At 37.9% G+C, this 10268-nt stretch overlaps 1 protein-coding gene across 1 annotated transcript; it reads right to left on the reverse strand.

Moving 5' to 3' along the window:
* Positions 1 to 895: 895 nt before the first annotated feature.
* cdhr5-rs (cadherin-related family member 5, related sequence) lies at positions 896 to 8883 on the reverse strand. Its single transcript, XM_056749040.1, has 14 exons — positions 8821 to 8883; positions 8150 to 8358; positions 7932 to 7988; positions 7687 to 7779; positions 7422 to 7508; positions 6708 to 6818; positions 6441 to 6611; positions 6170 to 6260; positions 5969 to 6075; positions 5595 to 5795; positions 5338 to 5469; positions 5065 to 5143; positions 4377 to 4570; positions 896 to 1675 (listed from the first exon to the last, which is right to left on the reverse strand). The coding sequence occupies exons 1-14, from the start codon at positions 8852 to 8854 to the stop codon at positions 896 to 898; spliced, it is 2346 nt and encodes a 781-aa protein (XP_056605018.1). The 5' UTR covers positions 8855 to 8883.
* Positions 8884 to 10268: the final 1385 nt, after the last annotated feature.

A 10268-nucleotide genomic window follows, 5' to 3' on the forward strand; every position in this document is an offset into this window, starting at 1 on the left:
TCACCTCCATATGCATTAAAAAGTCTTTCATTTCTCTCCCTTTTTCAGCTATGATCGCTAGTTCCTTCATTCCTATAGGACGTGGCGAGGAGAAATGGGTGCCGTTGGCTCCTGCAGATAGATAAATGAAAGGACAGAATCAGAAGGCTTTATGAAAATAAAACATTTATCATTCTTTTGGTTGCACACCAACTTAGTTGTAAATCAACTTGTTTATCATACATTCGTACATTAATTAAATGCCACTGGATGTCAGGCCTATTTATTACCATTTCTTTAACAAATGTTGACATGGATAAACATGTGTTCATCATTTATTTCATCATTCATTATTTTGATCAAGTGAAATGTGATAATCAGAACATAAACATATAATTTAATATTTATTTTAAATACACACAATTGACATTATGGGGCAGTTTCCCAGACAGGGCTTAAGCCTAGTCTAAGACTAATTTAAATGTAAGCAGTGTTTTGATCGAAAACAACTTGCTCTGGCATATTTAAAAATATATCAGTGCAATTGTTTTCTCTCAATATGCACACTTGTAATGTTTCTTTGTAAAGTATGTTTTAAAAGCGATTTATATATCCTAATTTAACCAAGGCCTAGTCCTGGTTTAAAATAATCCCTGTCCGGGAAACCTCCCCTAAGTGTTTATCAACAATCTCAGTCTGAATCCAGTTTTAATTTTTTCTCACTTTATCTGAATTTATGTACATAGTTAAGGCTGATATGTGCATAATACCTCGAAAACACAATCTTTACCAGCTCAACAGGAGGAGAAAAAAAACTATAAACATATTTCAGTAAATATCCACAACGAATGTTAAAAAAGGTATTTTCAGTGCCATTCACTTGTTACTTTTTAAAAAGTTTATGACTAAAATTCCACTAAGAGTCCACAAAATGTAATATTCCAGTTGTGGAAGAGTCAGGTTGTGAGTTCATCTGATCTGTGGTCTCCTCATTTGCTATCATTGCATCGAGAGATTTCTCAACCTCCAGTTCGGTGGCCGTTTGGTCGACCGTATTCTCGTTTTGCTCAAATTTGTAACAGGGCCGTAATTCACTTGACTCATCATCCACCATGTCTTCATCATCGCTGTAGCAAAAATCAGAGAGCATGGCTTTATATGGATTCGCATCATTATTACCGTCATCTTCATCAATCTTCATTAACATCGCTGGTCCCACAGAAGTGTCCTGATAACAAATGTCTTCTAAACTTTTCTCTGGGGTGTCATTTTCTGTCCCTTTGTCATTCCCCAAAGTATCTCGTTGTTGGACAGGCATTACAATATCCTCCCTGTTCTCCATCTCATCATTTATGTCTAAAAAGTATTCTTCCTCCTTGCTGGAAAAAATCTGTTCCGTCATTCTTGGACCTTCCTCGCCTGTAAAAGAGAAATCTGTTTTCCCATTGGTTAAAAAGGAAGATGAGTTTTTTATTGAGGTGATATCTGGAATCACCAGAATGGGGAGCATGTCCTGCAGCGTGGGTCTACCAGAATCTTTACAGCTGTATGTCCTGGTGGTTGGTGGGGGCATTTCATCTTTTTTGGTGTACAGCCTGGGTCTTCCAGTCATGGAACCGCAGTTTTCGTGGTCGATGTATGCTTCATTTTGGTAGGCGCCGTCTTCTATGAGTGGTATTGAATGTCCTGAATCGACCTGTTGATCATGGAGAAAGGGCACATGAGGACTTCCACATGTCAAGTTCCACAGACGGTGTCCAGTGGTGATCCTAAAGTAGATCGGTGATGTACATGCGTTGAGAATAACTTATAACTGCACTATGATACTTTCTTGAATCTTTCTTGAGCTTACAAATGAAAGTCTGTGTTTCTTTAACTGTGTAGTGACTGGATCATTGAGAGGAAAGTCATAAACACCCTCACTCCCTTTTGTCCTGGTTTCTAGATACAATCATCAAAAGACCATAGCAAACCTGGCTCCATGGGATCTGGGTTTAGGTTTTGAACTCTCACAGAGAGTGTGATAACCCTTTTGGTGTCTCTGTGGGATATTTACGACTCTAAAGCTTCAAAGCATTGATGAGAAGTGTCTGTGTCATCTCTAACCTAGCATCTGAGGCTAACAAGAGAAACTTCTAAGACAAATAGGAACTAATGTGATTAAAACTATCCTTTTCTGTAAATGTATCTAAATGTCTAGGCTGTGTGTTGGCGCTCGTGCCATTTTAGATACTCTGTAACTGTTAGATATACAAGTTTTGATTTAGGGTTTATTTGATGTATTCATACGTTGGGATGTTTCACAGTTCAATGCCTTCCATGTTTCATATTTTACTCCTCTTTGAATTCCCTATATGATGAGCTATGTTATAAAAACATAGCATGCATCATACTATGTCCATAACTAAGTTAGTAACTAAAGGTATTAAATGCAAACGGATCACACTGCCAGAGCTATGCAAATGCAAACTTATCACTTTCATGGCATTGGCCCACAGACCATCTGGCGGCGGGGCAGGTATGCATTTACAACACCATTACTGATCCTCTTCGGAATATACCATTTTTGGAATAAGGAATTGGAAGGGAAAGAAAGAGGACGCGGAGGACAATCCAAGGGACCCCGTCTTGGGGCTACCCTCTGGGGAGTCCGATTAGGCCATGGAACTTCGGACTCAGAACCTAAACTCAGCGTTTCAACAGGACTGCATTCTGAAACCATTCAAGATATCCATCCATGCACATACGGATATTGGTCCAACACTGAGATTGCAAGTATCCGTTTCTAAATATAGAGTAGCTGCGTTAAGAGCTTGCCTCTTTGTTAAAGATGATTTTATTGGTTTTCAGACGTGTTTTACCTGCCTGGCGGCCATGCCCTCCCTCTCTCTGTCTCTCTCTCTCTCTCTCTCTCTCTCTGCGCTTCCTAGCACGTTTGTGTTTCATGGCTTATGTATTTGTTTGTGTTTATGCGATCGTCATTTATGTTACCATGTAGAGTAGAGTTTAATAAATAACATAAAGGCATTTGTGATGGGTTCTCTGTGTTCACGCTCACAAACGGGTCACTTAAACTGTGTCTCAATCTATGCTTCCTCTGCTCTTAATTCTGTTTGGTAAAGTCAGGTTACTTATGGTCATGAGATAACGTTAGTGTAAAAATCATCAATGCATTTGCTGGACGGATACATATAGGACTTTTATCACTATAGTGCAAATCAGAATTGAAAAATATGTATGTGTAATGACGATTATTATACGTATTTTCATTTAAGCTAAAATAATTCCTTGACTGAAATTGACGTTTTAAATAACTCATTTCATGTATGTGATCTTGAAAGATCTGGTGCAGAATCTTATTTGGTGAGTTAAACTCATCCTTATTTTAACATGCAGCTAAAATCGCTACAGCTGTGAGTCTGGGGTTCAATTGTATTTTATTTATTTTTTGCATAAAATGAACACAATATCATTTTTATTTAAAAATTTTTTTTACAAAACTTAGCTTTTTTTCCCACCGTGATTAACAATTTAGGTCGTAATTGACTATTAGTCGGTAACAGGTAGTTGAGAAGGGGCCAGGCCCATGGATGGGAACACCTAAATACACTTACACACAACACACAAACACAATACTTGTTGTATCTACATGACACAATAAAGTTATGTATCATCAAACACAGGGGATGTGATCCATATACTCACTGGTTTAAATGGTGTACCATTTCTTTACTGACATACAGCACGTTCACATTTAACAACTCCATTTAAACCAGCCTTTCTAGATAATGAATGAATTTGGGTTTATCAGCAAACAAGTCTCACCTTTAAGATGGACACTGAAGAACAGCAATTTCATGTCAAGAGCTTACCTGTTGGAACCACCTTAAGGTCTTCACGAGAGAAATTAAAAAGAGGGGAAGACGAAGAGTCTCTGAATGTTTCAGTTTCAGAATGTTTCCCATTGTTTCTTTATCATATTTCTGTCATTTTTGAAGTCTGCTTGTTGTTGAAAGTTTTTGAAAGTCAACCTTGAGAACATGATGTCTTATTTATGTGGGGCTACAAAGGGGGCAGTTTTGACAGAGAAAATAACCCTGATGCAAATTATAAAATGAAAACAATCAAGCATAGTGAAGCAAACTGAAGACTTCACAGAATATGGTTTACAATCATTTAGCATATGTTCAATTAATCCCCAAAACTATATGCATAATGAAACATGACAGCTAATTTAAATGTACATTTAAAATGTATTGCATACCTAATGTAATGTAATAATACCCATTTAGGGAAGACGTTTCTGTTTACTTCATGCTGTAAAAGATATTCAGCTCAAGGTTCATTTTGAATTCCTTTGGTATTCAGTATGTTAGATAAAGTAAAGGAGCTCTTACCACATTTGGGTGCTTTCCAAGTGCTATGGCACCCCTGTCTGCTGGATCCTGTCTCTCTCTTCGTCTCTTGATCAGCCAGAGGAAGATGAAAAGTGTTGTTATAGCCACTATCAGAACAAGACCAGCGATGCCCCCAGCCATCCCTGCATTTATGTCTCCAAATAGGCGTTCCTCTCCAAACGGACTTCTGGGAACTGTCAGAGAGTTTAGAGAAGACAAATGTTCAAGCATTTGGCAGGTGCTTACATTCAAAGCAGTTTACAGTACATTTAAGGTATACAGTAAGGTCGGTACAGCAGTATATGTCTTTCCTGGATTGTCCATATTTGACACAACAATGGGTTGAAAAATCCAGCACCTGTCAGTTTAGAATGTCCAATTAAACAAATCGCCTTAAATTTTTTCAAAATATTTGATACTTTTAAATAGTATTGCTTAAAAACTTTATTAATGGTCTGACATTTAATATGAATAGTGAATATTAAAATCTGCATGTTCCAAATGTATAAATGTATCAATTCATCAAGAAAATATAATCATATTAAATAACAATATTAGACGATGAAAAATTGCCATAATCTCCCAAATAACTCTTTTTAATTCGGTTTATAGAACTATTGATCTCATGGGTCAACAATATTGTTGAAACTTAAAGTGTGTCATAGAGATTAGAACTTTCACTCTTTACCTGGTTGTCCCCTGTGTAGAACTTCAATGTCCACTGAAGCATGGGCAACCTCGCCTGATTCTTCATCTGTTGCAATCACCTGTGACAAAAGAGGTCATTACATCATCATTGACGTCAAAAGTCTTCATGTTGCTTCATTATATTTTCATGATGATTAAAAACGTTTTGCCATTCAATGTAGATAATGAAGATGCTCTGGATTGTCTGTATATAGCTAAGGCGCATGTACAGTTGCTGTGAGGTCATATAGTCATACACATCCATTATTGTCACCTCCAGGATGTGGCGATCAAAGGCTCTCAGCCGGTCAGTCTTGGCGATCACAATACCATCCTGAGTGATGTCATACAGTTTATGTCTGCCTGTCTTGGGCGGGAGCGTGTAGTGAATTGATGGGTTTATTCCCTGCAAAAAAAGACAAAATGAATTAAGTAAACAAATCCATTTATTAGAGTCAGTTTATCTGAATTCATTCATTTTAAATAAAATAAAAAAGGATCAATTTGTCAAAGGCAATGTTTTCACTGTACATCTCTGAAGTCTCCGTCAATGGCCTGGACCACCAGGACTTGATTCCCATATGTGGTGACCAGTGTAGCAGGACTGGAGTTCTCGATAAGAAACCCTTTGTAGATGGTTCTGTTGAAATACGGAGCAAAGCGGTTTTCGGATATCACGTGCACCAGCGCCGTCGTCACTGAATATTTCTTTGGGTCGTTCACCTGTGCAGCCTGTAAGATTTTGCAATAGTGAACATGACAAACGCTGAATGTTTTTCCCTTATTGTCTCGCAAAATGTACTATCCTTTTCATATAAAGATGATGAATTATTGCTGAAAAATGCAGGTTTATGATTTTTACTGTAGTTCACATTATACTATATTAAGATATAGTAAATCCGTACCATTATGCGAAGCCTGAATGAAGGGTTTAGGAGCCTGTTTTCCACACGGTGCTGTAGTGTGATCTCTCCTGTTTGATTGACGATTGTAAATCTGCCATTGTCATCACCTGTGATGTTTTTTATTTAAACCAATGCAAATTGATTAGTCAATGCAACATATCAATCTAAATAAAAGGTGAGCTTGTACGATCATTTACAAACCTGACAGTATGCTGTAAGCCAGAGGTGTCTGGATGTCTTTGTCTCCATCTTCAGCATGAATTGGACCCGGTAAGAAATATAGCACAATGTCCTAAGAAAAGAGATCATGTTCTAGTAAAAGCATTTTGCTGTATTGCTGTTGCCAGATGTGATGCTTTTAGTATTTTAGTGGCATCCTAATAGACACAATGTTACGCAAACATTAGATTTAGACATTCTCACACCAAGAATCTCAATGAAACAATGTTCTGGAAGAAATACCACTACACACCTCATCTGTCTCTGTGATGTTGACCGTGTAAATAGGATTGGTACAGATGGTATGATCTCCATCTTCATAAACAGGCGAGCAGGGCAGAAACTGTGGGTACTGATCATCACCGTCCAGAACATTGATGGTAACGGTGGCTGTTGTGCTGTATTTTTCTTTTGTATTCATTTCCTTAAATGTAAGAGCCAATGAAACTTTGTTTGGTTCTTTTAGGTTGCATGAGCATCTTGAGTGAACATGTAAATGGATAAAGAGTGCTTTGCGTACCACAGCATGTATGACCACCTGCAATTGAGATTTGGTCTCAAAGTCCAGCGGTTTGTCCAAGATCACCATCCCACTGTTGGGCAGATCTATTCTGAAATAGCTGGCATCCGGCTGAAAGACAGAAGCGTTGTGATGTTATTTCTCCTGAACTGTGGAAAATAAACATCACAATTCGTAGGCTTGGCAAGGAAAATAATCTGTATTTATTTGGCACAATATAGTTTGCAGTAAGGTTTTTTAAATGGTAGATATAATGTTAAAGGAATAGTTTAGCCAATGATAAGAGAGAGAGTAAATGATGACAGAATTATCATTTTTGGGTGAACTATTCCTCAAGATCAAACACATATAGTAATGATATTTCTATCATTATGTTTATGAACTGTGTGCCTGTGTGACATTGAGGTTAACCAACAAAAATCCATTAAAAGTGACCTTGGAACCTTCTGGTTCAAAGTAATTGCAAAAACGGCTTAGGAAAGTGCTGCTTAGAGATAAGGTCCGGTATCATATGCTTGCAGATGCCACTCGGATTGACATTCTTATCTAAACTATATATTTAATACTTTTAGGGGACACTATGCTGTAGGTTACATACTGTATATTTATGAGAACTCAAAAACAACGTTGAAGCCAAAAAGGCAGTTTTGAGGCTACTGCACCCGCTTTTTTAGTCTTTTGTCTGTTATTTCATCAATATCGGAAGTCACTCACTGAAGATTTGTCGGTCACGTAAGTGATTGTGTCTTCATCCGCGTCTTTGGCTTTCACTGTGAAGGCCATGGAGTTCACAGCCATCAACTGCACAGAGAGAAATCAGAATTTAAGCATCAGGGCTGTAGAATAAAACAATCATGTTTTAAAGAATATTTACAGATTCAATAGCCATTTTAGAGATGTGAAATGATCAGCAAGCATTTAAAGTCTATAAAGAAAGAGTTTTTAGAACGTAAAGAACTAGACAGGAGGTGTTTTTTACCTCACTTATGTATCGTGGTTGAATTGTGTCCTCCAGGAAATGTGGCATGTTGTCATTTTCATTCAATATTTCCACAAGGATTCTGTATCGATTCTAAATAAATATATAAGAAATGTTCTTATACTGTCACTCTGCCCAAGATCACTATCCTAAGATTTTGTTTGAATAGGCAGGTAAGACAGGACTGTTAAAACCCTACTCTTGTATTTTATCATGTATTATTTATGTGTGTTTTTTTACTGTACCCGTATTGTTTCATTCTCATAACATGTCAAAATCGCTATCAGGACTGAGCCCAAGACCTACAAAATACAACAAAAAAACATTTAGAGCACATCCATTGACCATTGGATGAAGCAGACCAAAAAATCAAGACTTTCTATTCCAACAAACGCGATTATGGTTTGAAAAGCCTGTGTTGGTTGCTCCACATGCAAACATCCAGCAGACTTGTTTCAGTCACCTCTCGATCCAAGGCCTTTGAAAGCGATGAGTTCAGTCTGATTGTACGACCTTCGAGGTAGAACCAATCCGCGTCCTCTCCCGTGAGACACAGACGGATGCTATTGGCTCCCGGGTCTCCGTTGATACTGAGGTTGGCTATGAATTCACCGGTGGGGCTATTCTCTCTGACCGTGGCAAACATATCCTGACCACCGAGGCATAACCTGGCTGCCAGTCAGACAAGAGACTGGTTAGATTAAAAGTACAACACAAATCATCCTATAAGAGATTGCACGGATAATGTTTAAGAAAAAATACAACTTCGGTATGACTATTAGTATGGCTCCCCCAAATCAACCACAGAGATGTGATCACACCGTAACATTTTTTTAAAAAAATGATATCTGTTTTATGTCTCTTTAACATCCAAATCCAAACCCATGTTATTTCTCCTGAGAAAAAGATCCAAAAGTTCACAAACAGAGTTTCAACAAGATAGGTCTCAAAAATCTGAGATGCCAAAGACTAGTTTTGTAATAATAAAGACATTTGAGTGAATTTGACAGATTCTCAATTCTAGAACAGATTTATTAAGGGTTATAGATGTCTGCAGCCCCATAAACATTTCTGGCATGTGTTAACGGGCCATCGACTCACAGTCACGATTCATCTCTGTCGTAACGGATTTACCTTTCGCGATGTGATAGAAGATGTTCAGTGCCATCTGCCAAATAAACAATCTCCACGGTGTCAACATGGTTGATATTCCCCCGGGCTCTCGTCTCAGCGTCCCAGCTGCGAAAAGAAATGCCGAGCACCGACGGTAAATCACTCCAAAGGATTTAGAGTACCCTTCTGTGATAAACAGTATACTTTCTTATTCAAAACTAAAGGTCAGTTTAATCAAAAGATTATCAAACCCCATTTACACTATTGAGTCTGTGTGATTCATCAGAGAAGTTTGTTTACCTCTGTTTACACTTTAGTCTTGCTTGCTCTTGACCTCTGAGCAGTGCTCGAATTGAAGGGGGGCTGGGGGGATCCGGGACATCCGGGTAAATTTTGTGAATTAATTCTTTACAATAATTTATATTAAGTTTGTTTATGTTTAGTTGTCATGTCTTTTTAAATTTGAAAGGCCCTGCACCACGTCTAAAGACCGCTAAGCGCTGGACAGTGAAAGAAGCCTGTTCTTCTAAGACTGTTTTAAATATAATAGTATATAGTTATGCATATTATAATCAAATATATTGTGTATTTTGTATCAATTGTATATTGTGAGACTAACCCCCAACAAAAAAAAGTCTAATGGGGGACCCCCATAAGACACCGCATCTGAGCCTTTCCTAGTACCGCATGGGCAAAAATAAACCAAACAAACTGTCCGTGAATCTATTTTCAAATTGCTTGCAAAGCACAATTCCATGTTTTCCGTTTAATTAATGTGCTCGGTGGATGCTCAGTTGAAGGAATGTAGTAACAGCGTTTCGCCACTAAGGAGCACCACCTCCCACATCCTGGGAAGATGACAAATGACAGTGAAGTTTAGGATGAGTAGGAAAGTTAAAAACACTCTCCCTGACAGCATAAGGGACAAAGTAATCTAATCAGATTTTTTCAGGTATCTTAAGCAACAAAGAATAAAAGGACGAATGTAAAGCGGAGCTGAGCCGCTTTAGAGACGTCTAAGGGAGACGTCTGCAACCTTGCTGTGCGTGATTCAGTCAGGATAAAAGCAGTGCTCGAATTGAAGGGGGACTGGGGGGATCCGGGACCCCCCATAAGGCATTAGGGGCCCCTTAAGAAGTAAAAAATGGACTTTGAGGGGGTCCCTCACATATTTGTATTTGGGTAAATATTATAATGACAAATGTGATTACATTTATGCAATAGATGTGATACATTTTGTGTATTAATCTTTTACAATAATTTATATTACGTTTGTTTATGGGCTAGTGGTCATGTCTCCAAAAAATTTGAAACAATCCGCCACTCGTCTAAAGACCGCTAAGCGCAGGACAGTGAAAGAAGCCTGTTATTCTATGTTAGCCTGTTTAAAATATAATAGTATATAGTTTTGCATATTATAATAAAATATATTGTGTATATTGTATCAAACGTATATTGCGGGACTAACC

This window comes from Triplophysa dalaica, chromosome 5, assembly GCF_015846415.1.
Source record: "Triplophysa dalaica isolate WHDGS20190420 chromosome 5, ASM1584641v1, whole genome shotgun sequence".
Taxonomy (NCBI): domain Eukaryota; kingdom Metazoa; phylum Chordata; class Actinopteri; order Cypriniformes; family Nemacheilidae; genus Triplophysa; species Triplophysa dalaica.